Genomic DNA, 24465 nt, shown 5'->3' with positions numbered 1-24465 from the left:
GTCCAGAGCCTGCGGCTGAAATCCGGGGAAACTGAGAGAAAAAAAAGGCCCGGTATGCTCCGGTCCGAGTCGCGTTGCACAAAAGTGCCGGTAGATTATCGAGCTAAAGGAATAGCTGATGACCACAAAACGTGGGCAGCTGAAACACCAACGCTAGCCAGCAAGCCGGCTAACTTCTGGGCAGCTTCAAATTAGCTTTTGGCTAGCTTTCGGCTAACTTCTGGTTAGCTTTCTGGCTAACTTCTGATTAGCCCCTGGTTAGCTTCACTGTGGATTTTCAGATTTGAGGTAAATAATACTTTTTTGTTGTAATTGGTGAGGCGGGTTGGAGGAAAGCTTTTGTAGTTGAGTTCTTGGATAATAAAAAAAATATAAAAGATATGCGAAGAAGGTGTAAATATATATATACAGGACAAGACAGTACGAGGACAAAAATGACGTCTGAACTGCTAAGCCATCTTGGAATGTATTATTCATTTATTAATGATCTCCAAACTCTCTCCCCAGACACATCCCAACTCTCAGGGGTAACCCTGGCCTCCGCTGCTCACTCCTCCAGCCCTGTTACCTCCTCTACCCCCCCTGCTCCCTGGGTTGAGGTGTGTACGTGCCCCCCGGGGTTTGGGGGTCAGTTCTGTGAGCTGTGTGCCCCAGGCTACACCAGAGAGGTCCCTAACAGAGGACCCCTGTCACCCTGTGTGCCCTGCACCTGCCACCAGCATGGACCCTGCCACCATGAGACAGGTAGGAGTTTTTTCATCTGTGTCTCTCGTGTTTTCTTGTTCTCTCATTTTCTCGTGCTCTCTCTATACCTCTCTTTCTCTCTTCTCATATCCTCAATCTCCTTCTCCACCTTCGCTTTTCTTCCCTTCCCTACTATTTTCTACTCTTCTCTCTGCACACTGATTGCAAATGGTTCTACATAGTGCCATATAAGGGTTCTGTGGCTTGTAAAACAAGCAGAACCCTTTTTGGTGCTATATGGAACCTTTTTTCATAATGTTCTAAAATGGAACCTGTTTGGTGATGTAAAGAACCCTTTCTTAAAGTTCTGTGAAGATACATAAAAATAGGGTCCTACGTAGCACCAAAAAAAGGTTCTGCAATGGTTACAACACTTTTGAGGGCTATATAGAACCCTTTTTATGATTCTTTATTAAACCTTTATGGAGAATGGTTCCATAAAGAAGATTTCACAATCTCAAAGGTTCTTTGTAGAACCACACATTTTTTTTGCCATATTATATCGTTAAAATGACATAGGTTCTATTGTTGTGTTTATAAGTCTGTAATAGGGCAGAATATTTTCTCATTATTTTACAAAGGTTCCATCCCAAGAATAAATCCCTTTTCTCCTGAGTAACCCGGTATTTCCAGCCAAAAAATGGAAGTGTCATTCAAAAGTATTATGAAGCATATAAATGTCTAGATTTAATTAGAGCTTTTATAAGCCCTACATTTACGATAAGGTTCCACATAGCACCATCCTTGAGCCCAAACCCAAAGAAGCCCAAATGATTGTGCCGTTATCCAATAAATATACTGAATGCATGATATAGGGTACTGAACATTACGCACAACAGAAAAACAGAAAAGCCCACAGATGTAACTAGCTCTCTTGGGTAAATACATGAAACTAGCTCCACTAGGCTAATCTTTTTGAGTGTGAACTGTATTACTTTACTGTATTGTATTATACTGTATTATATGGACTGGAATTACGCACATTGTTCAAACCATGATAAAGCAGAAGAGAACATTTGATTCTGGTGCAGCACATGCGGCCTACAAATTTACAAGTACAGGCTAGCGAATTTGATTTTAATTTTGAAATATAATAGGGCGAATTTGTATTATTAGTAGGCTGAAACATACATGACTTTCATCATATTTCCCCTAATGTTATTGGCTTACCTCTTCTTTCTCTCTCTATTGTTGCTTCATTCCTTCCTCGCTTTCAAAAGTTAAATGAAACATGTTTCGTTGTCCTTGAATAATATAGGACTAGAATGGAGTAGATGGAGAAGGCTTTCACTCCACTTCACAAAGATTGAATGGTTATGGGTCTGAATAAATAACTGCTATAGCCTACCGCCATTGTGCGTTTGCTGTTCTCAAACTCCGTGTGAGTTCTATTGGCTGCTGTATTTAACACTCAGCAAAAAAAGAGCTTGCGTTCCTCTTCGAATAGTCTATTGGTATAAGAAAGGCTATAAATTAGGAGCGTATTATGCATAACCCATCATTAAGTAACTAGATATAAGGCTAACTCTGCATTGAATGTATTACCTGAAAGAGGTAGGCTAGAACATCTATATATAGGGCTATATATCAATCTAGAATAGGATTAGCTATTTTGGATGCCATTTGAATGGGGTTGATGGAGAGAAAGACTAAGAGAGTGCTCGCACGTGCACTGATTTAAAGCAACAATATTTGAGTGAACTCTGCGACTGCAATAAAAAAACAAGGTGATCCCCGAAAGCCACATGGAGATGGGCATGCGGTCTTTATATAACTGTGGCATAGGCTACGTTGCAGAAAATGTAGACCTACCTGTTGTAACAGTATAGCTTCCGTCTCTCTCTCCTCGCCCCTACCTGGGCTCGAACCAGGGACCCACTGCACACATCAACAACTGCCTCCCACGAAGCACCGTTACCCATCGCGCCACAAAAGCCGCCGTTCTTGCAGAGAAGGGGAGGGGGAACAACGACTTCAAGGTCTCAGAGCGAGTGACATCACCGATTGAAATGCGATTAGCGCGCACCCCGCTAACTAGCTAGCCATTTCACATCGGTTACACTGTCACAAGTAAAAAAGTGACCATAATGAGATGATAGGTCTACATGCATAGTGAACTGCGCTCCGTACTGAGATGGGTCTGTCCCCACCCTGATCGTTGATTCATCATGCAGAGGACGTAGAGAAGCCAGATTTAGACATTGCATATCATTTAACAGTTCCATTTCACACCATGCTGTTAATATAAATAATTTATTATAATTTAACAGGGTTTTTTGGGGTGGTAAATCCCGGTAAATCTTGGTAACCGGGTTCCCGTCATTCAACCCTAGTCTGGAATGGTTGGGGGTCCCTGGGGAGAGAGTTGAAAACTACTGAATCAGTCAACCGTTTTCAATTTACGCAAAACCATATGTGAGTTTGTCACACCACACTGTTTCTGGGCGTATATAACATGTAACAGTGTAATACAACATATGAGAAACTGGGTGGCACAAGATAAGCTGTGTGCAAACCAGACCCAAAGTATTCAAATGAGCTACCACCCATACATTTTCATTATCACTAAAAGAGCAAAGTACTCTTTTGGTGAACTATAAAAAACAATTGAAGAGCTCATAGGGTTCAAAAGGCTCCCCTACCCAAAGAACCCCTAAGGAACACTCATTTTGTTTGTATGCCTTCCCCTCTCTCTCTCTCTCTCTCTCTCTCTGCAACTTAATTGGTGCTATATATCCTCTACAGGATTGGTGTGTCCCCTGCGGGACGGTTGAGCTAACGTAGGCTAATGTGATTAGCATGAGGTTGTAGGTAACAAAATTATTGGCTACAATTTACAGTAGCTATTACCGTGAAAAGAATACCACGCTATTGTTTGAGGAGAATGCACAATTACGAACTTGAAAATGTATTCCTAAACCAATTAGGCACATTTGGGCAGTCTTAATAGAACATTTTGAATATATGTGCAATGGTCCATTGGACCAATCTAAAACTTTGCACATACACTGCTGCCATCTAGTGGCCAAAATCTAAATTGCGCCTGGGCTGGAATAATGCATTTTAGCCTTTCTCTTGCATTTCAAAGAGTATTGTATTATCTTTTAGCAGATCTAATGTGTTATATTCTTCTACATTAATTTCACATTTCCACGAACTTCGAAGTGTTTCCTTTCAAATGGCATCAAGAATATGCATATCCTTGCTTCAGGTCCTGAGCTACAGGCAGTTAGATTTGGGTATGTCATTTTAGGCAAAAATTGGGGAAAAAGGGTTGAATCCTTCATTGAAGGTTCAATAAATAACCATGGAACCTGTATGGTGCTTTAAAGAACCTTTTCCTCAGGTTCTATAAATACCTATTAATTTAAAAAAAATGTTCTACAGTGCCTTCAATACCCAATAACGTCAAAGTGGAATCCAAGTTTTTTTTTTTGTAATTAAAAAATTTAAAGCTGAAATGTCATGAGTCAATAAGTATTAAACCCCTTTCTTATGATAAGCTTAATGTTCAGGAGTAAAAATGTGTTTAACAAGTCAAATTAGTTGCATGGACTCACTCTGTGTGTGTTTAGTGTTTAACATGATTTTTTAATGACCACCTCATCATCCCTGTACCCCACACATACAATTATCTGTAAGGTCTTACAGTCTAGAAAGGAATTTCAAACACAGAATAAACCACAAAGACGAGGAAGGTTTTCTAATGCCTCTCAAAGAATGACACCTAGCATTTCGCTACACCCGCAATAACATCTGCTGAATATGTGTATGTGACCAATAAAATTGTATTTGATTTGACCTAATGGTAGATATAAAAAAAAGAATAATCTGACATTGAATATTCCTTTGAGCATGGTGGAGTTATTAGTTACACATTAGGAGGTGTATCAATACACACAGTTACTACAAAGATACCGGCGTACTTCCTAACTCAATTGCCACTCAGGAATTTCACCATGAGGTCAATGGTGAATTTAAAATAGTTACAGAGTTTAATGGCTGTGAAAGGGAAAACTGAGGATGGATCAACAACATTGTAGTTACTCCACGACACTAACATAATTGACAGAGTGATAAGAAAGAAGCATGTAGAGAATTAAATATTCCAAAACATGCATCCTTTCCCACAAGGCACTAAAGTAATACTGCAAAGAAAATTGACAAAGCAGTTTGTTTTTTTGTCCTGGCTCCATCGTGTTATGGGTATGCTTGTAATCGTTAAGGACTGGGGAGTTTTATGTATCTATTGATCTCCACTTGATAAGGAAAGGGCTGCATATAGCTCAGGTTAATGTGTGTAGCCTTCCTAACAAAATACATGAAGTTTTTAACTAGGTCAACATAAATAATAATCATATTTTAGCTTTGACCGAAATGCATTTAGATGCATCTGTAAATGATGGGCAAATGAACATTCAAGGATATAGTCTACTGAGAAGGGACAGGAATCATAGATATAGTCTACTGAGAAGAGATAGGAATAGGAATGGTGGGGGTGTAGCACTGTATATTCAGAATCATATACCATTAAGAGGAGGGATGACCTTAATGTATGTCAAGTAGAAGCACTATGTGCTCAAGTACTTCTGCCTCACCAGGCAGCCATATTGGTGGGATGTGTGTATAGACCTCCTAGCTCTATGGTGTCCTATTTGGATGACTTATGTACTGGGTTTGACCAGGCCACAGATAGCAACAGAGATGTATTTATCTTGGGTGATTTTAATATAAATTGGAAGGATCACAATAATTTGAATAGAACAAAATTGATGAGATATGCCGAGAACTGTGGTTTGAAACAAATGGTTAGTGATACTACTAGATCATCAATTAAGTTGGGTCATCATTCAGACACATGCATTGATCTGATTTTCTGTAATATACCATTGCAATGCTTAAAAAGACAGATCAATGCCAGTGGGCTGGACAGACCATAATATTGTGACCATAACCATGAACACCAAGGTCCAAAGAAACCCCCTAGGATTGTGGTCAAGATACATTTTTAAACATTTAATCATGAGCTATTTCTAAATGATTTAGCTGCTTTACCCTGGGAGCTGATTTATCTAGAGGATGAACTAAATCATGCTACAGAATGTTTTATTGATTTGCTCACTGAAATAATGCCCCTACAAGAAAGAGTACAGTTGGTGCTCGTCCATCTCCATGGATTGATGATGAACTGGGTGAGGCTTTTTCTCAAAGAAATATGGCAAAAGTCTTAGTGGCCAGGTCAAAATTAGAAATTGATCAAAAGAATTATAGAACATTACGTAATTATGCAGTTAAATTGAATCAAAAGAAAAAAAGTTATTTTACAACAATGCTTTTATTGATTGTAAAAATGATTGTAAAAAGGTATGGAACACAGTTAACTTCTTCTGGCTGCAGGGGCAGTTTTGAGTAGCTCTGATAAAAGGTGCCCATTTAAAACGGCCTCGTACTCAATTCTTGCTCATACAATATGCATATTATTATTACTATTGGATAGAAAACACTCTCTAGTTTCTAAAACCGTTTGAATTATATCTGTGAGTAAAAGAGAACTCATTTGGCACAAACTTCCTGACCAGGAAGTGGAAAGTTTGAAAACGAGGGTTTGTTCTAGGTCCTGCCTATAAATGGGCATGATACGAATTAGTATACATGCACGTCATACACCTTCCCCTAGATGTCAAGAGGAAGTGAGAGAAGAAATGGTGTTTATCTTGGTCTGAGATGGAATAAATCCTCTTGGAATGACGTGTCACCCATTTCCTGTTTTCTGGAAAGCGCGAGGATGGACCAGGAATTGCCTTCTGAAAAGCTGTCGTTATAGGCGACTACTATCTCCGGCTTTGATTTTATTTGATACATGTGACAATATCATCATAAAGTATGTTTTTTCAATATAGTTTTATTAGATTATTGAAATTTATTCGGGACGTTAGGCGTGTTGCGTTGTGTGCCTTTGTTCAGGAAGGAGAGATTCGCGCCACTTGGCTAGTGCGCTTGCTAATTCAAGAGGGAAAAAGGACGTTCTAAATCCAAACAGCGATTGTTCTTGACAAAGGACCTCTTGTACAACATTCTGATGGAAGCTCATCAAAAGTAGGACCCATTTTATGATGCTATTTCATATATGTGTCGAACTGTGTACTATTAGTTTTGCGCCTAGGTTTTGGGCACTCGCTCGCCATAACGTAAGCCTTATGTCGTAATGAAGTTATTTTTAGAATTCTAACACTGCGATTGCATTAAGAACTAGTGTATCTATCATTTCCTATACAACATGTATTTTTTAGTAATGTTTATGAATAGTTATTTGGTCAGAATATGTGAGAGTCAGAAAAATATCCGGACGTTCTGGGAAAAAGATGCTACCTTAGCACAATGTTTAACCACTGATTTCAGCTCTAAAAATGCACATTTTCGAAAAAAACATAAGTTTATGTATAACCTGATGTTATAGGACTGTCATCTGATGAAGCTTATCAAGGTTAGTCAAAAATTATATCTTTTGCTGGTTTGTTACGATCGCTAACTTTCGCTGCTGGTAAATGGCTTGTGTTTCTGGCTATTGTGGTAAGCTAATATAATGCTATATTGTGTTTTCGCTGTAAAACACTTAATAAATCGGAAATATTGGCTGGAATCACAAGATGCCTGTCTTTAATTTGCTGTACACCATATATTTTTCAGAAATGTTTTATGATGAGTATTTAGGTATTTGACGTTGGTGTCTGCAATTACTCTGGCTGCTTCGGTGCTATTTCTGACGGTAGCTGTGATGGTAGCTGCAATGTAGAACTGATTTATAGCTCAAATATGCACATTTTTCGAACAAAACATAGATTTATTGTATAACATGTTATAAGACTGTCATCTGATGAAGTTGTTTCTTGGTTAGTTTGGTTGGTTCTTGGTTAGTTAGGTTGGCTTTGTGCATGCTACCTGTGCTGTGAAAAATGTCTGTCCTTTTTTATATTTGGTGGTGGGCTAACATAAATATATGTGCTGTTTTCGCTGTAAAACATTTTAAAAATCGGACATGTTGGCTGGATTTACAAGATGTGTATCTTTCATTTGCTTTATTGGACTTGTTAATGTGTGAAAGTTAAATATTTCTAAAAAATATATTTTGAATTTCGCGCCCTGCACTTGAAGTGGCTGTTGTCATATTGTGGCCGGCCTCGGGCTTGCAGCCAGAAGAAGTTTTAAGGGCTTACTTGGTACATCTATCTTATCATGCCCATCTAGTGCGGAGGTTGACGGGAGAATAATAACAAAACCAGTTGATATTGCCAATCATTTTGCAGATTTTCTTTACAAAGAAAATTACTTTCTGAGCAACAATGTAAACAAATATTCATCCAAAAAAGCTATTTTCCAATGGATTGATGCTCATATTATGAGCAACAAGATCTGCTCTTTTAGTCCGCAAACAGTGTCAGTGGAGGAGGTGTTAAACCTATTGATGGTCTTATGGACAATTATGGTTATGGTCTTATGGACAATTTTTTGCTTCGCTATGCTGCTCCCCAGATTGCAGTTCCACTGAGATACATATTTAATTGGTCACTGGAAAAGGGGATGTTTGCAAATGTATGGAAGCATGCGAAACTGTGTCCTATTCCGAAAGACAGCAAAGAACCCATTACTCCTGCCAATAGTCGACCAATTAGTCTACTCCCTACACTCAGTAAGATATTGGAGCCTATTGTGAGTAGACAAATATGGGAGTACATGGAAAATAATGATTTGATTACAGCCAATTTAGCATGCTTATCGCAAAAACCACTCCACTACCACTGCATTGGTTGACATGACTGACCAGTGGCTCAATTTTAAGATTTCAGTGCAGCATTTGATTTAGTGGATCATGAAATAATTTTGACAAAATTAATACATTATGGTTTTAAGGAGGTAGCATTTAATTGGGTACAGTCATATCTAACTGACAGGAAACAGTCCACCTATATCAATGGTTCATTTTCTACCCCTCATGTGTTAAACTGTGGAATACCGCAGGGCAGCTGCCTTGGGCCACATCTTCATTTTATATATACCAATGACCTTCCCTATGCTTTAGCTGAAACTCAAGCTACTATATTTGCAGATGATACTACAATTTATGCAGCAAGACAATCGGTTCAACAGGTACAGCAAGCTTTACAAGGAGATTTGGAGAATATCAGGGAGTGGGTTTGCCAGAACAAACTTGTTTTAAACACCAAGAAAATCAAAGTTATGTTGGTCTGTTCCACTAGGAAAAGACCAAAACAGCATGGGATACAATTAAGTATGGGAGGAGTACAAATTGAAGGAGTGGCAGAAACCAAACTATTGGGAGTGCAGTTAGAGAACTGCTTATCATGGTCGTCTCAAATAACTCATCTATGTAAAAAATATATATTAAAACAGCATGCATAATCAGAAGGATAGCTAAATATTTACCAGGAAAAATTCTTAAGCAAATAACACAAGCATTAATTGAGAGTCAGGTGAACTACTGTTCTGTGGTCTGGGGAAATGCATCATCAAGTGACATTAGGAGGCTGCAGAATGCACAGAACAAAGCAGCAAGGATTGTTTTAAGGTGGAGATATAGTTCTTCTGTTGCAGTCATGCGCAGTGTTCTTGGTTGGTCATCAATCGACAAGACAATTGAAAAAAACATGCTTATTTCATTTCATAATGTACATAATTTAAAACGGCCAAGTTCTATTCACAACGGTATTCAGTTGGTAAGAGACAGACATTCCATAAATACTAGGAATAGATTGTCCACCATCTATGCATTATCCAGACAGAAAAGAGAAACAGGCAAAATAACATTTCGATTTAGAGCAATAAAGAAATGGAATAAATTAACTGAGCAAACCAGAAACCTTTCAATACATAAATATAATACATAGACATTTGTAGATGAAGAATCAATCATTTTTAGACTGAGTATTTATTGGGTCATTAAGTTAATATATTATGTATTTTTGTAATAGTGTGTTATTGTAAAGGTTTTCTTCCAGGGGTGAAGGAGAGGACCAAAATGCAGTGCGGCTAGTGTTAAACATGTTTAATACAAACACAAGTGAAACACTACAAACAACATACCAAATAACAAATGTGCAAAACCAATACAGACCTATCTGGTGCAGAACACAAACACAGAGACAGGTAATAAACACCCACAAACCCCAACACAAAACAAGCCTCCTATATATGAGTCTCAATCAGAGACAACGACTACCATCTGTCTCTGATTGAGAACCCACACTAGGCTGACATAGAAACAGACAAACTAGACACACAACATAGAATTCCCACCCAGCTCACGTCCTGACCAACTAAACACATACAAAACAACAGAAAACAGGTCAGGAACGTGACAGAACCCCCCCCCTCAAGGTGCGAACTCTGGGCGCACCCCTAAAAACTCAAGGGGAGGGTCTGGGTGGGCATCCGTCCGCGGTGGTGGCTCCGGCGGTGGACGAGGGCACCACTCCACCATTGTCTTTGTCCACCTCCTTAGCGTCCCTTGAGTGGCGACCCTCACCCCCGACCATGGTCAAGGAACCTTCACCAACTCCCCTCTACAATAGAGGAGACAACTCAGGACAGAGAGGTAGTTCAGGACAAAGAGGTAGCTCAGGACAGAGAGGTAGCTCAGGACAGAGAGGTAGCTCAGGACTGGAAGGCAGCTCATGACTGGAAGGCAGCTCATGACTGGAGGGCAGCTCATGACTGGAGGGCAGCTCATGACTGGAGGGCAGCTCATGACTGGAGGGCAGCTCATGACTGGAGGGCAGCTCATGACTGGAGGGCAGCTCATGACTGGAGGGCAGCTCATGACTGGAGGGCAGCTCTGGCAGCTCCTGACTGGCTGGCGTCTCTGGCAGCTCCTGACTGGTTGGCGTCTCTGGCAGCTCCTGACTGGTTGGCGTCTCTGGCAGCTCCTGACTGGCTGGCGTCTCTGGCAGCTCCTGACTGGCTGGCGTCTCTGGCAGCTCCTGACTGGCTGGCGTCTCTGGCAGCTCCTGACTGGCTGGCGTCTCTGGCAGCTCCTGACTGGCTGGCGTCTCTGGCAGCTCCTGACTGGCTGGCGTCTCTGGCAGCTCCTGACTGGCTGGCGTCTCTGGCAGCTCCTGACTGGCTGGCGTCTCTGGCAGCTCCTGACTGGCTGGCGTCTCTGGGAATAATACTTTACCACAACATACAGCTTGGGTTATTGTGAGACAGTGCTCACCAACACGGCGGAGAATAGACATCAACATATTACACAGAAATACGAAATAACATCATAAATGTTGTCTTACTTTTGCTGAGCTTCCATCAGAATGTTGTACAAGGAGTCCTATTTCCAGAATAAGTTGTTGTTTGGTTTTAGAATGTCCATTTCTTCTGTCGAATTCGCGCCACAATGCTAGCCAAGGTTGCTAACATTCCCATCCTCTCTTGGCGCAAAGAACGGAAAACTCTAAAAGTCCCAATAAACGTTGAATAAACTGATAAAACTCGGTTGAAAAAACCTACTTTATGATGTTATTATCATATGTATCAAATAAAATCAGAGCCAGAGATATTCGCTGTGTATACCGAACGCTTTTCAGGAGACAATGTCGAGGTCCCTCGCGCGCCGTCGAAGACAAAGGAAATACCGGACCTGTCACTCCAAAAGCTCTTGTTCGGCCTCAGATCAAGCTAGACACCCCATTCCACCTTCCACTGCCTGTTGACATCTAGTGGAAGGCGTATGAAGTGCATGCATATCGATAAATAAAAGCCAGTTGAATAGGCAGGCCCTGAAACAGAGCCTCGTTTTCAGATTTAGTGTTTTCTCTCCAAATCTACTAATACTATGCATATCTTAGTTTCTGGGCCTGAGTAGCAGGCAGTTTACTCTGGGCACGTTTTCATCCAAACTTGAAAATAGCGCCCCCAGCCATAAGAAGTTAACTAGCCTCTCAAAGCGCTTTATGATGACAGAAGTATGTGCTACATGGTGATAGGCATTTAGTTCAGATACCTTTGCTTTCTTGGGTACAGGAACAATGGTGGACATCTTGAAGCAAGTGGGGACAGCAGACTGGGATAGGGAGAGAATTAATATGTCCCTAAACACTCCAGCCAGCTGATCTGCGCATGCTCTGAGGACTCGGCTAGCGATTCTGTCTGGGCCGAAAGCCTTGCAAAGGTTAACACTCCTAAATGTCTTACGTCAACCATGGAGAAGGAGAGCCCACAGTCCTTGGCACTGTGTTATCTTCAAAGCGAGCAATAAGGTGTTTAGCTTGCACAGGAGCAAGACGTCAGTGTCTGCGACGTGGCTAGTTTTCCCTTTGTAATATGTGATTCTCTTTAAACCCTACTACATACGTCTTGTGTCTGAGCTGTTGAATTGCGACTCCACTTTCTCTGTACTGAGGTTTTTGCCTCTTTGATTGCCTTACAGAGGGAATAACTACACTGTTTGTATTCCCCTTGCCATGGTTAAATGCGGTGGTTCGGCTTTCAGTTTTGCACGAATGCTGCCATGTATCCACGGTTTCTGGTTTGGGTAGGTTTTAATAGTCACAGTGGGAACAATATCCCCTATACACTTCTTGATGAACTCAGACACTGTGTCATTTCAATAACTTAGTTTCTCAAAGATGCTCTCTGGTAGTCAAACTAGCATTATTGGCAACAATTACTCTCAGTAAAATACTATGAGGTCATGCACTCCAACATGCCATACCATTCTGCAGCACCCCGCAAGCTGTGTTGTAGTATGACACAACTTTTAAAGAAAGAACCACTGTTCCTTTCATATTAAGTAATACTTTTCATATGATTCTCTAATAATTTCTTTAAATACATTTGACCATAACTTAATACAAATGCGCTTAATGGTTAATCACAAGTATATCTTTGTTGATGAAGCGGGCTTCAACCTTGCCAAAACTCAGCTCTGTAGGCAGAACCTCATCGGCCAACCGTACAAGTGCCTGGACAATGTGGGGGAAACATTTCCATGTGCGCAGCTATCTCTGAAGATGGTGTGGTAAGCCATTACTTGTATTCTACAATGCTGCACACCTCATTGTGTTTTTCAATGAACTTGAGCAGGCATGTCAAGGGGAAGATCATTTTTACGCGCCTCGCGCTTCAGCGGTCCCGTTCTGTGAGCTTGTGTGGCCTACCACTTCGCAGCTGAGCCGTTGTTGTTCCTAGACGTTCCCAGTTCACAATAACAGCACTTACAGTTGACCGGGAACACCTCTACCAAGGCAGAAATTTGACAAACTGACTTGTTGGAAAGGTGGCATCCTATGACGGTGCCACGTTGAAAGTCACTGAGTTTTTCAGTAAGGCCATTCTACTGTCAATGTTTGTCTATGGAGATTGCATGGCTGTGTGCTCAATTGTATACACCTGTCAGCAACGGGTGTGGCTGAAATAGCCAAATACACTAATTTGAAGGGGTGTCCACATACTTTTGTATATATAGTGTATCTTGCATTGTTTGCTATTGGATAAACTGGTAGTTAAAACTACATTGAAAAGATATCATTATGTTGTGTGTTAGTGATTTAAACCTCATTACATTTCACAATAAACTTAGATTTTGAATCATTGATTGTGCGGTGAGATATGTTTACTATCCAAATGAATGCACAATGACAGGTTTTGAAATAAAGACTGGCTGTGTAACAAGTGTGACCAGTTTGGAGTCTTTTACTATGAGTTGTGAAAATGTACTTGTGGAAATATTACCAAAGCCATAAAAAAACTGTAATGATCACTAAAAGAGCAAAGAACCATTTTGTGAACTGTAAAGAATCATTGAAGAGCTCAAGGGGTTCTTTGAGTCATTATGGTTCCACATAGAACGATCACCCTTCCCAAAGAAGCCTTTTTTTAGGGTGTGCAGCCAATGCCAGTTAAATATGTATTTCTGTCCTCATATTCTTTCTTCTATCACTCACTGATTGCTCTCCAGCGAGAGAGAAGAAGGGTGACCCTTTCCTTTTCTCTCTCTCTCCCTCCCTCCATCTGTCTACCTTCATTAACTGACAGAACTTTCCTCCTTGTTTCACTCACTCTTTGGCCTTTGATCTCTCTCTGTTTTTATGCTAACATGAGACAGGTAAAGGGTCACCTTAAATTCTCCCATAACTCTCTCTCTTTCCTCTCTCCAATTGTCCTAGCCCGAGTTAGTACCCGTCCTGCCCTGTATCTGTTTATCTCCATCTCTACTTCTTTCCCTCCCTCTGTCTCCATCTTAGACAGAGATCCGACCTACTTAGGAGAAGTTGCCAGAGCCTTGAGAGAGAGAGGGGCATGCGTCTGCAAGCCTCATTAGCAGCCCCTCGGCTAATTGAGCCTAATTTAGGAGCGGTTATCCTGCTTCTCTCCTGCCCCTCTCTCTCTCTCTACCTCTCTGTCTCTGTCCAACTCTCCCTCTTTCTCTGTCTGTATCTACCTCTCCATATCCCTCCATCTCCCTCCCTTTCTCGCTCTGGTATCTAAATTTCGCCATGTCTCATGGTGCTCTGAACATCTGTTAATTAATTGATTTCTTTCTCGTTCTATGGTTCACCTTGGCTATCTTAGTACAGAACAGGAGTTTCACAATATTATTCTATCACAAACATAATTTGCTGTCTTTACAAATTAGCGAGTAGGAGTCAAGGAAAGAAAGAAACAAATGTGTGTCTGTGCATGAGAGGAGAGTGAGCGAGATTGATGGTATGCACAAATCTGTGCTTGAGTTAGGGGAGGAGATATATTTTATTTATTTATTAACCTTTTTATCTTCAAAGCAAATTGGGTTTCAACTCAGCATGTTGAGTGGAGCATTGTTTAGCATATTTTAGTGCCTCCGTAGGTTTGTAAGTAGAAGGAACACCTAGCAAAGCTTTTATTAATATACATAAGTGTGTTCTCCCTCTCACATATTTGCAAATCATATTTTGGTATAATTTCTTGCTGCGAACTCCAGCACAACACATGGTCTGGGTTGTGTGCAGACCTGGCGTTTGCTTTAGCTTTTATATATATATATAGAGGAAAAGGAAAATGATTTACTTTACGCTAGCTAGCTAAACAATGAACCATAATACCAACTCATAACATTACTACCCTGCATGAATCTGCAGGTAGCTAACCAACCAGGTTCAATGTTAGCCAGCTAACACTAGGCTATAACCAGTCAAGAAAATTAGTCTGAAATACAAAGAATAAGATCATTGTAAGGGGTGCGTACTGGCGGCAGGGAAGTCAGGCGCAGGAGAGCTTAAACTGGGTTACAACGGAGCAGTTTAATTAATAAAACCACTGGAAAATCCAGAACAAACAATCAATGGGTACAAAACCCGTCGCACACCAGAATAAACGTGCACAAAGCACTTACAATAAACAATTCCAGACAAGGACATGGGGGGAACAGAGGGTTAAACACACAACATGTAATGAGGGGATTGAAACCAGGTGTGTGGGAAGACAAAACAAATGGAAAATGAAAAGTGGATCGATGATGGCTAGAAGCCCGGCGACGCCGACCGCCAAACGCCGCCCGAACAAGGAGAGGAATCGACTTCGGCGGAAGTCGTGAAAATCATACATATAACGTTAGCTAGCTAGCGAGCCAGCCAGCTAACGTTAGCTAGCTAACAGTACACTTTAACTTGAAATGAAACCACTATAAGGTTAAAATTAGAAATGTGTAATATCTGAAAATGTAGCTAGCTAGACTATCTTACCCGTATACATCATCAATGGACTGTCGGATGCCATGGTTGACCTTAGTTTGAAGATGTAATCCGGAGACAGGTGTTTTCCCCATCTCCTTAGCTATCATACTCAAATTCCACTAATTTCAAAACTCAAACCTCCAGAAAGTGGAGAGCATACACGTAACATTGGCTAGCGAGCCAGCCAGCTGACGTTAGCTAGCTAACAGAACACTTTAACTTGACATTAGGCATATGCAGTTTTACTACGCAATATTTTTTTAAAGCTGCGTTAGAGAGGATTATCTAGACATACTGACCAGCTCAAATAGACAGAAGCATGCTATATGGCAGACCAATCCAAACTCATCTCTCTGCATGTCCAGCCCACTCATTATCTTAGCAGATCATGGCTAGGGAAGGTTGCTGACTTTTCTCTGACTAAACCAACTAGGCTCGTAATTTAACAATTTTATTCATATTTACAGATGGCATACAAGTTTGTTATTAAGGCACATGAAATTTCACATGTTCGAGAAGCCATTTCTGCCAAAAAGCGCATTTTGATCACTACTTCCTGTGAAGTAGCGACACGCGACATGCGCCTAGTTTCCTAAAACGGGTCACATATTTAAATGGCTTTTCTTGTAGTCCTTTGTAGCTCAGTTGGTTGAGCATGCACTTGTTAACGACAAGGTAGTAGGTTTGATTTCCGTGACCACCCATATGTAAAATATATGCACGCATGAATGTAAGTCACTTTGGATAAACACATCTGCTAAATGGCTTAAATTATAGATCCCATTCTCTCTATCTATCTATTCTAGTAAGTCTGTCTTCAAAATGTGTGATTAAAAGGTCCACTGAATTTAAAGGGATAGGTTAAGATAAATGTACTGAAAACCATATTGAATGTAAACGCCATGAGAAAACCGTTGGCTAGCAAGTGGGAGTATTTTCAGAGGTTTAATTAAATGTATTCAGTGCGTGCAAGGGAATCACGTCTGCAAAGCCCTTTATGCACGTGCATAAGGTAAATGTCGAATATAAAGTACTGAGAAGTGTGTAGGAAAGGTTACATTTCCTAAGTCTGAATTGGGCCCTTAATGACCTGTGTTCATCCAGGGATTAGTTAGCAGAGCAGGGATGGAATTTACACAGTGGCTGCACACACAGGAGGCAGTGGCAAATGGTTCTTCTTAATCATGTTCTATTAACAGCCATGCAGGCGTGTAGCTTCGATTTGCTGTAGCGCCACGTAACAGATTGGAAATGTTCATATTTGCAGTGGGACGAGCAAGTTGCGATTTCTGCCAGCAGAGTGTCAAAAAGCAAATTATGCAGCGTTAAATTAACACTGCGCTTAGTGCTGACTCTGTTACACTTTGTCAGTGTTAGGGAATTAATACCTCATATAGTATTTTTAACACTAGAAAGTACATATAGTTGAAGTTGGAAGTTTACATGCACCTTAGCCAAATACATTTTAACTCCGTTTTTCACAAATCCTGACATTTAATCCAAGTAAAAATTCCCTGTGTTAGGTCAGTTAGGATCACCACTTTATTTTAAGACTGTGAAATGTCAGAATAATAGTAGAGATAATTATTTATTTCAGCTTTTATTTTTTTCATCACATTCCCAATGGGTCAGAGGTTTACATACACTCAATTAGTATTTGGTAGCATTACCTTTAAATTGTTTAACGTGGTTCAAATGTTTCGGGTAGCCTTCCACAAGCTTCCCACAATGAGTTGGGTGGATTTTGGCCCATTCCTCCTGACAGAGCTGGTGTAACTGAGTCAGGTTTGTAGGGTTCCTTGCTCGCACATGCTTTTTCAGTTTTGCCCACACATTTTCTATAGGATTGAGGTCAGGGCTTTGTGATAGCCACTCCAATACCTTGACTTTGTTGTCCTTAAGCCATTTTGCCACAACTTTGGAAGTATTTTTTTATTTCACCTTTATTTAACCAGGTACGCCAGTTGAGAACAAATTCTCATTTACAACTGCGACCTCGCCAAGATAAAGCAAAGCAGTGTGACAAAAACAACAACACAGAGTTACACATGGGATAAACAAACATACAGTCAAAAACACAATAGAAAATCTGTATACATTGTGCAAATGAAGAAAGGATGTAAGGCAATGTATAGGCCATAGTGGCGAAATAATTACAATATATCAATTAACACTGGAGTGATAGATGTGTAGATGAGGATGTGCAAGTATAAATACTGGTGTGCAAAAGAGCAGAAAAAAAAAAATTTGGGGATGAGGTAGGTAGTTGGTTGGATGGGCTATTTACAGATGGGCTGTGTACAGCTGCAGCGATCTGTAAGCTGCTCTGACATCCGATGCTTGAAGTTAGTGAGGGAGATATAAGTCTCCAACTTCAGTGATTTTTGCAATTTGTTCCAGTCATTGTCAACAGAGAACTTGAAGAAAAGGCAGTGTTGGCTTTGGGGATGACCACTGAAATATATGCTTGGGGTTATTGTCCATTTGGAAGACCATTTGCAACCAAGCTTTAACTTCCTGACTGATGTCTTGAGACGTTGTTTCAATATATCCACAGAATTTTGCTCGCTCATGATGCCATCTATTTTGTGAAGTGCACCAGACCCTACTGCAGCAAAGCACCCCCACAACATGATGCTGCCACCCCCGTGCTTCACAGTTGGGATGGTGTTCTTCGGCTTGCAAGTCTCCCCCTTTTTCCTCCAAACATAATGATGGTCATTATGGCCAAATAGTTCTATTTTTGTTTCATTTCTCCAAAAATACAATCTTTGTCCCCATGTGCAGTTGCAAACCGTAGTCTGGCTTTTTTTTTAGCAGTGGCTTCTTCCTTGTTGAGCGGCCTTTCTGGTTATGGCAATATAGGACTCGTTTTACTGTGGATATAGATACTTTTGTACCTGTTACCTCCAGCATCTTCACAAGGTCCTTTGCTGTTGTTCTGGGATTGATTTGCACTTTTCGCACTAAAGTACGTTCATCTCTAGGAGACAGAACGTGTCTCCTTCCTGAGCAGTATGACAGCTGTGTGGTCCCATGGTGTTTATACTTGCATACTATTGTTTATACAGATGAACGTGGTACCTTCAGGCGTTTGGAAATTGCTCCCAAGGATGAACCAGACTTGTGGAGGTCTACAATTTTTTTCCTTATTTCTTTTGATTTTCCCATGATGTCAAGCAAAGAGGCACTGAGTTTGAAGGTAGGCCTTGAAATACATCCACAGGTACACCTCCAATTGACTCAAATGATGTCAATTAACCTATCAGACGCTTCTAAAGCCATGAAATCATTTTCTGGAATTTTTCGAGCTGTTTAAAAGGCACAGTCAACTTAGTGTATGTAAACTTCTGACCCACTGGAATTGTGATACAGTGAATTATAAGTGACATAATCCATCTGTAAACAATTGTTGGAAAAAATTACTTGTGTCATGCACAAATTAGATGTCCTAACCGACTTACCAAAACTATAGTTTTTCTCTAGGATATATGGGACGCTAACGTCCCACTTGGCCAAAAGCCAGTAAAAATGCAGAACGCCAAATTCAAATATATAATACTATAAAAATCAAACTTTCATGAAATCACACATGAAAGACAACAAATTAAAGCTACACTTGTTGTGGATCCAGCTAACATGTCTGATTTCAAAAAGGATCTAATGATTATTTTAGGTCAGTAGATAGCCACAGAAAACACAGCCATTTTTCCAGCCAAAGAGAGGAGTAACAATAGAGCAGAAATAGAGATAAAATGAATCACTAACCTTTGATAATCTTCATCAGATGACACTCATAGGACTTCATGTTACACAATACATGTATGTTTTGTTCAGTAAAGTTCATATTTATATCCAAAAATGTGAGTTTAGGTGGGACGCTACTGTCTCACTTGGCAAAAAGCCAGAGAAAATGCAGAGCAGCAAATTCAAATTAATTACTATGAAAATTACTATAATAATTTAACTTTCATTAAATCACACATGAAAGTTACCAAATTAAAGCTACACTGGTTGTGAATCCAGCCAACATGTCAGAATTCAAATAGGCTTTTCGGCGAAAGCAAACAATGCTATTATCTGAGGATAGCACAATAGTAAACAAGGACAGAGAAGCATATTTCAACCCTGCAGGCGCGACACAAAACGCAGAAATAAAAATATAATTCATGCCTTACCTTTGATGAGCTTCTGTTGTTGGCCATCCAGTATGTCCCATAAACATCACAAATGGTCCTTTTGTTCGATTAATTCCGTCGATATATATCCAAAATGTCAATTTATTTGGCGCGTTTGATCCAGAAAAACACTGCTTCCAAATTGCTCAAACGTGACTACAAAATATCTCAAAGGTTACCTGTAAACTTTGCCAAAAAATGTCAAACTACTTTTGTAATACAACTTTAGGTATTTTTTAACGTTAATAATCAATAAAATTGAAGACGGGATGATCTGTGTTCAATACAGGATTAAAACCAACTATAGCCAGCTTTCTGCTCATGCGCTTCTCTCTAACAGGACACTTAATGTGACTCTCGTTCAAGATGGCCATACTTCATTACACAAAGGAATAACCTCAACCAATTTCTCAAGACTGTTGACATCCAGTGGAAGCGGTAGGAACTGCAAGCAGGTCCCTTAGAAATCTGGTTTCCCAATGAAACCTCATTGAAAACAGGGTGACCTGCACATTTGTGGCCTGCTGGATGTCATTTTGCAGGGCTCTGGCAGTGCACCTCCTTGCACAAAGGCGGAGGTAGCGGTCCTGCTGCTGGATTGTTGCCCTCCTACGGCCTCCTCCACGTCTCCTGATGTACTGGCCTGTCTCCTGGTAGCGCCTCCATGCTCTGGACACTACGCTGACAGACACAGCAAACCTTTTTGCCACAGCTCGCATTGATGTGCCATCCTGGATGAACTGCACTACCTGAGCCACTTGTGTGGGTTGTCGACTCCGTCTCATGCTACCACTAGAGTGAGAGCACCGCCAGCATTCAAAAGTGACCAAAACATCAGCCAGGAAGCATAGGAACTGAGAAGTGGTCTGTGGTCACCACCTGCAGAATCACTCCTTTTTTGGGGGTGTCTTGCTAATTGCCTATAATTTCCACCTTTTGTCTATTCCATTTGCACAACAGCAAGTGAAATTTATTGTCAATCAGTGTTGCTTCCTAAGTGGACAGTTTGATTTCACAGAAGTGTGATTGACTTGGAGTTACATTGTGTTGTTTAAGTGTTCCCTTTATTTTTTGGGGCAGTGTAGTCTACTAACAATATGCATATCTTATCTTCTGGGGATGAGTACCTGGCAGTTGAATTTGGGTATGCTTTTCATCCAAACTTGAAATTGCTGCCCCCTATCCTAGAGAAGTTAACAAGAAATGTGTGGAGTGGTTGAAAAATGAGTTTTAATGACTCCAACCTAAGTGAATGTAAACTTCAGACTTCAACTGTACGTGTTTCATGAAATTGGATACTATTTGGATGAAACCAGATCAATGTATGATGACCAAAGTATGAAAAATAACTGTTGTTTCTACACTGATAAAGTTTGATCATAAAGTTACTGGTCCACTCCCCAGTGTCAAACACTTGGATTGAGAAAGTGGGATTATTAAGGGATGGGGTGACTTCACCCTAACACTCATTTTAATACACTAATGGTAATATGATATTCTCTTACCTAATTTAAATAAGTACTGCCTTGTAACCTACACCGGAGAAGGTGTGTTTGCAGAGGGGGGTGGTTTTATAGCTAGATAGCTACTCTACTGGTGCCAAAATTTGACTGTAGGGTGTCGGCAAATATAATTAAAGGTTTACCCTATTCGTCTATGGCAAATATATATTTCCCTTTTCATCTGTATCTTGTGTTAACAAGTTAATGGCTAGCAAATTCTTCAGCCGGCATGTAGCAAAAGGGAGGGAATTCAGGTCACAAAATTGACCCTTGTGGTACACCTTCATTTACTTCAGGAAATTCTAGCTTACGGTGGCAAGAAAAAGTATGTGAACCCTTTAGAATGACCTTGATTTCTGCATAAATTTAACATAACATTTGATCTTATCTTCATCTAAGTCACAACAATAGACAAATGCAGTGTGTTTAAACTAATAACAAACAAAGTATTTTTCTTGTCTATATTGAATACATCATTTAAACATTCAAAGCGTGGGTTGGAAAACGTATATACGAACCCCAAGGCTAATGACTTCTCCAAAAGCTAATTGGAGTCAGGAGTCAACTATCCTGGAGTCGAATTAATGAGACGAGATTGGAGATTTTGGTTAAAGCTGCCCTGCCCCATAAAAAACACACTAAATTTGAGTTTGCTATTGACAAGAAGCATTGCCTGATGTGACCCATGCGTCGAACAAAAGAGATCTCAGAAGACCTAAAATTGAGAATTGTTGCCTTGCATAGAGCTAGAAAGGGTTACAAAAGTATCTCAAAAAGTAATTCCACGGTAAGACAAATTGTCTATAAATGGAGAAAGTTCAGCACTGTTGCTACTCTCTCTATGAGATTTCCTCATCGCCTGTCACACCCTGATCTGTTTCACCTCTCTTTGTGATTGTCTACACCCCTCTCCAGGTGTCACCCATCTTCCCCATTATCCCCTGAGTATACCTGTGTTCTCTGTTTGTCTGTTGTCAGTTTGTTTTGTTCATTCATACTTACCAGTGTTTTTTTTCCCTTGTTCCTGTCTTTGGTGCCTGTTTTCTAGTTTTGACCATTCTGTCTGCCCTGAGCCTGCCTACCTTTGCCTCACTACTCTGTATTACGACCTATGCCTGCCCTGACTCTGACCGCCGCCCTGTACCTTTGCCCCGCTACTCTGGGTTGCCTGCCTGCCTGCCTGCCTGCGTTTGATTTAATACATTTTTGTTACTGACCTTTTTGACCTGTCTCTCCTCTCTTGGGAGATTCCCATTGCTTGGAAGGCAGCCACGGTTCGTCATTTATTTACACTGTTATAGGCCTATTTCTATTTTGCCCTGTTTATCAAAAGTGTTGGAAAAACAATAATCAACTGACTGGCTTTCTTGATGTCTACAGTATTCTCTCGGGTATGCAATCTGGTTTCCGCTCAGATTATGGATGTGTCACTGCAACCTTAAAGGTCCTCAATGATGTCACCATTGCCCTTGATTCTATGCAATGTTGTGCTGCTATTTTTATTGACTTGGCCAAAGCTTTTGATACAGTAAACCATTCCGTTCTTATGGGCCGGCTAAGGAGTATTGGTGTCTCTGAGGGGTCTTTGGCCTGGTTTGCTAACTACCGCTCTCAAAGAGTGCAGTGTATAAAGTCAGAACATCTGCTGTCTCAGCCACTGCCTGTCACCAAGGGTGTATCCCAAGGCTTGATCCTAGGCCCCACGCTCTTCTCAATTTACATCAACAACATAGCTTAGACAGTAAGACAGTAGGAAGCTCTCATCCATTTATATACAGATGATACAGTCTTATACTCAGCTGGCCCCTCCCGGGATTATGTGTTAAATGCTCTACAACAAAGCTTTCTTAGTGTCCAAAATGCTTTCTCTACCCTTAACCTTGTTCTGAACACCTCCAAAACAAAGGTCATGTGGTTTAGTAAGAAGAATGCCCCTCTCCCCACAGGTGTGATTACTACCTCTGAGGGTTTAGAGCTTGAGGTAGTCACCTCATACAAGTACTTGGGAGTATAGCTAGATGGTACACTGTCCTCCTCTCAGCACATATCAAAGCTGCAGGCTAAACTTAAATCTTGACTTGGTTTCCTCTATCGTAATCATTCCTCTTTCACCCCAGCTGCCAAACTAACCCCGATTCAGATAACCATCCTACCCATGCTAGATTACGGAGACTTTATAGAGAATTTATAGATTGGCATGTAAGGGTGCTCTCGAACAGCTAGATGTTTTTTATCATTCAGATTTGCCACCAATGCTCCTTATAGCACACATCTCTGCACTCTATACTTCTTCTGTAAACTTGTCATCTCTGCATACCTGTCGCAAAACCCACTGGTTGATGCTTATTTATAAAAACCTCTTTGTTCTCACTCCCCCCTATCTGAGATATCTACTGCCGCCCTCATCCTCCACATACAACACCCGTTCTGCCAGTAACATTCTGTTAAAGATCCCCAAAGCACACACATCCCTGGGTTGCTCGTCTGCTCAGTTTGCTGCAGCTAGTGACTGGAACGACCTGCAACAGACACTCAAACTGGACAGTTTTATCTCAATCTTTTCATTCAAAGACTCAGTCATTGACACTCTTACTGACAGTTGTGGCTGCTTTGTGTGATGTATTGTTCTCTCTGCCTTGTGCTGTTGTCTGTGCCCAATAATGTTTGTACCCTGTTTTGTGCTGCTACCATGTTGGGCTGCTGCCATGTTGTGTTGATACCATGTTGTTGTCATGTTGTGTGACTACCATGCTGTGTTGTCATTTGTTGCTGCCATGCTATGTTCTCTTAGGTCTCTCTTTATCTGGTGTTGTGTTGTCTCTCTTGTTGTGATGCATGTTTTGTCCTATATTTTGATTTAATTTATTTTTAATCTCAGGGGGCCTTTTGGTAGGCCGTCATTGTAAATAGGAATCTGTTCTTAACTGACTTGCCTAGTTAACCTCTACCGAGCACCTACCCCGGGTCCGGGAGCACCCCCCACCCCCCCCCCACACTGATTAGCATCGCTAGCATAGCGTCACAATTAAATAGTAGCATCTAAATATCATTAAATCACAAGTCCAAGACACCTAATGAAAGATACAGATCCTGTGAATAAAGCCACCATTTCAGATTTTTAAAATGTTTTACAGGGAAGACACAATATGTAAATCTATTAGCTAAACACGTTAGCAAAAATCACAATTTTTCTTGTCGACCATTTTCTCTCAACACCAGTAGCTATCACCAATTCGGCTAAACTAAGATATTGATAGCCACTAACCAAGAAAAAACCTCCTCAGATGACAGTCTGATAACATATTTATGGTATAGGATAGG

The 24465-nt window shown here is 40.6% G+C and overlaps 1 protein-coding gene across 1 annotated transcript in view; it reads left to right on the top strand.

Moving 5' to 3' along the window:
* The window catches only part of lamc3 (laminin, gamma 3), a gene marked incomplete at its 5' end in the record, with an annotated part of 143842 nt that overhangs the window by 47986 nt on the left and 71391 nt on the right, over positions 1-24465 (top strand). Inside the window, 1 exon segment of the mRNA XM_055935965.1 lies at positions 508-744. Coding sequence (XP_055791940.1) covers positions 508-744 — 237 coding nt within the window.

This window comes from Salvelinus fontinalis, chromosome 10 (assembly GCF_029448725.1).
Source record: "Salvelinus fontinalis isolate EN_2023a chromosome 10, ASM2944872v1, whole genome shotgun sequence".
Lineage (NCBI taxonomy): Eukaryota > Metazoa > Chordata > Actinopteri > Salmoniformes > Salmonidae > Salvelinus > Salvelinus fontinalis.
Note: the sequence above shows the minus strand (reverse complement) of the source record. Positions and strands in the feature narration are given on the sequence as shown.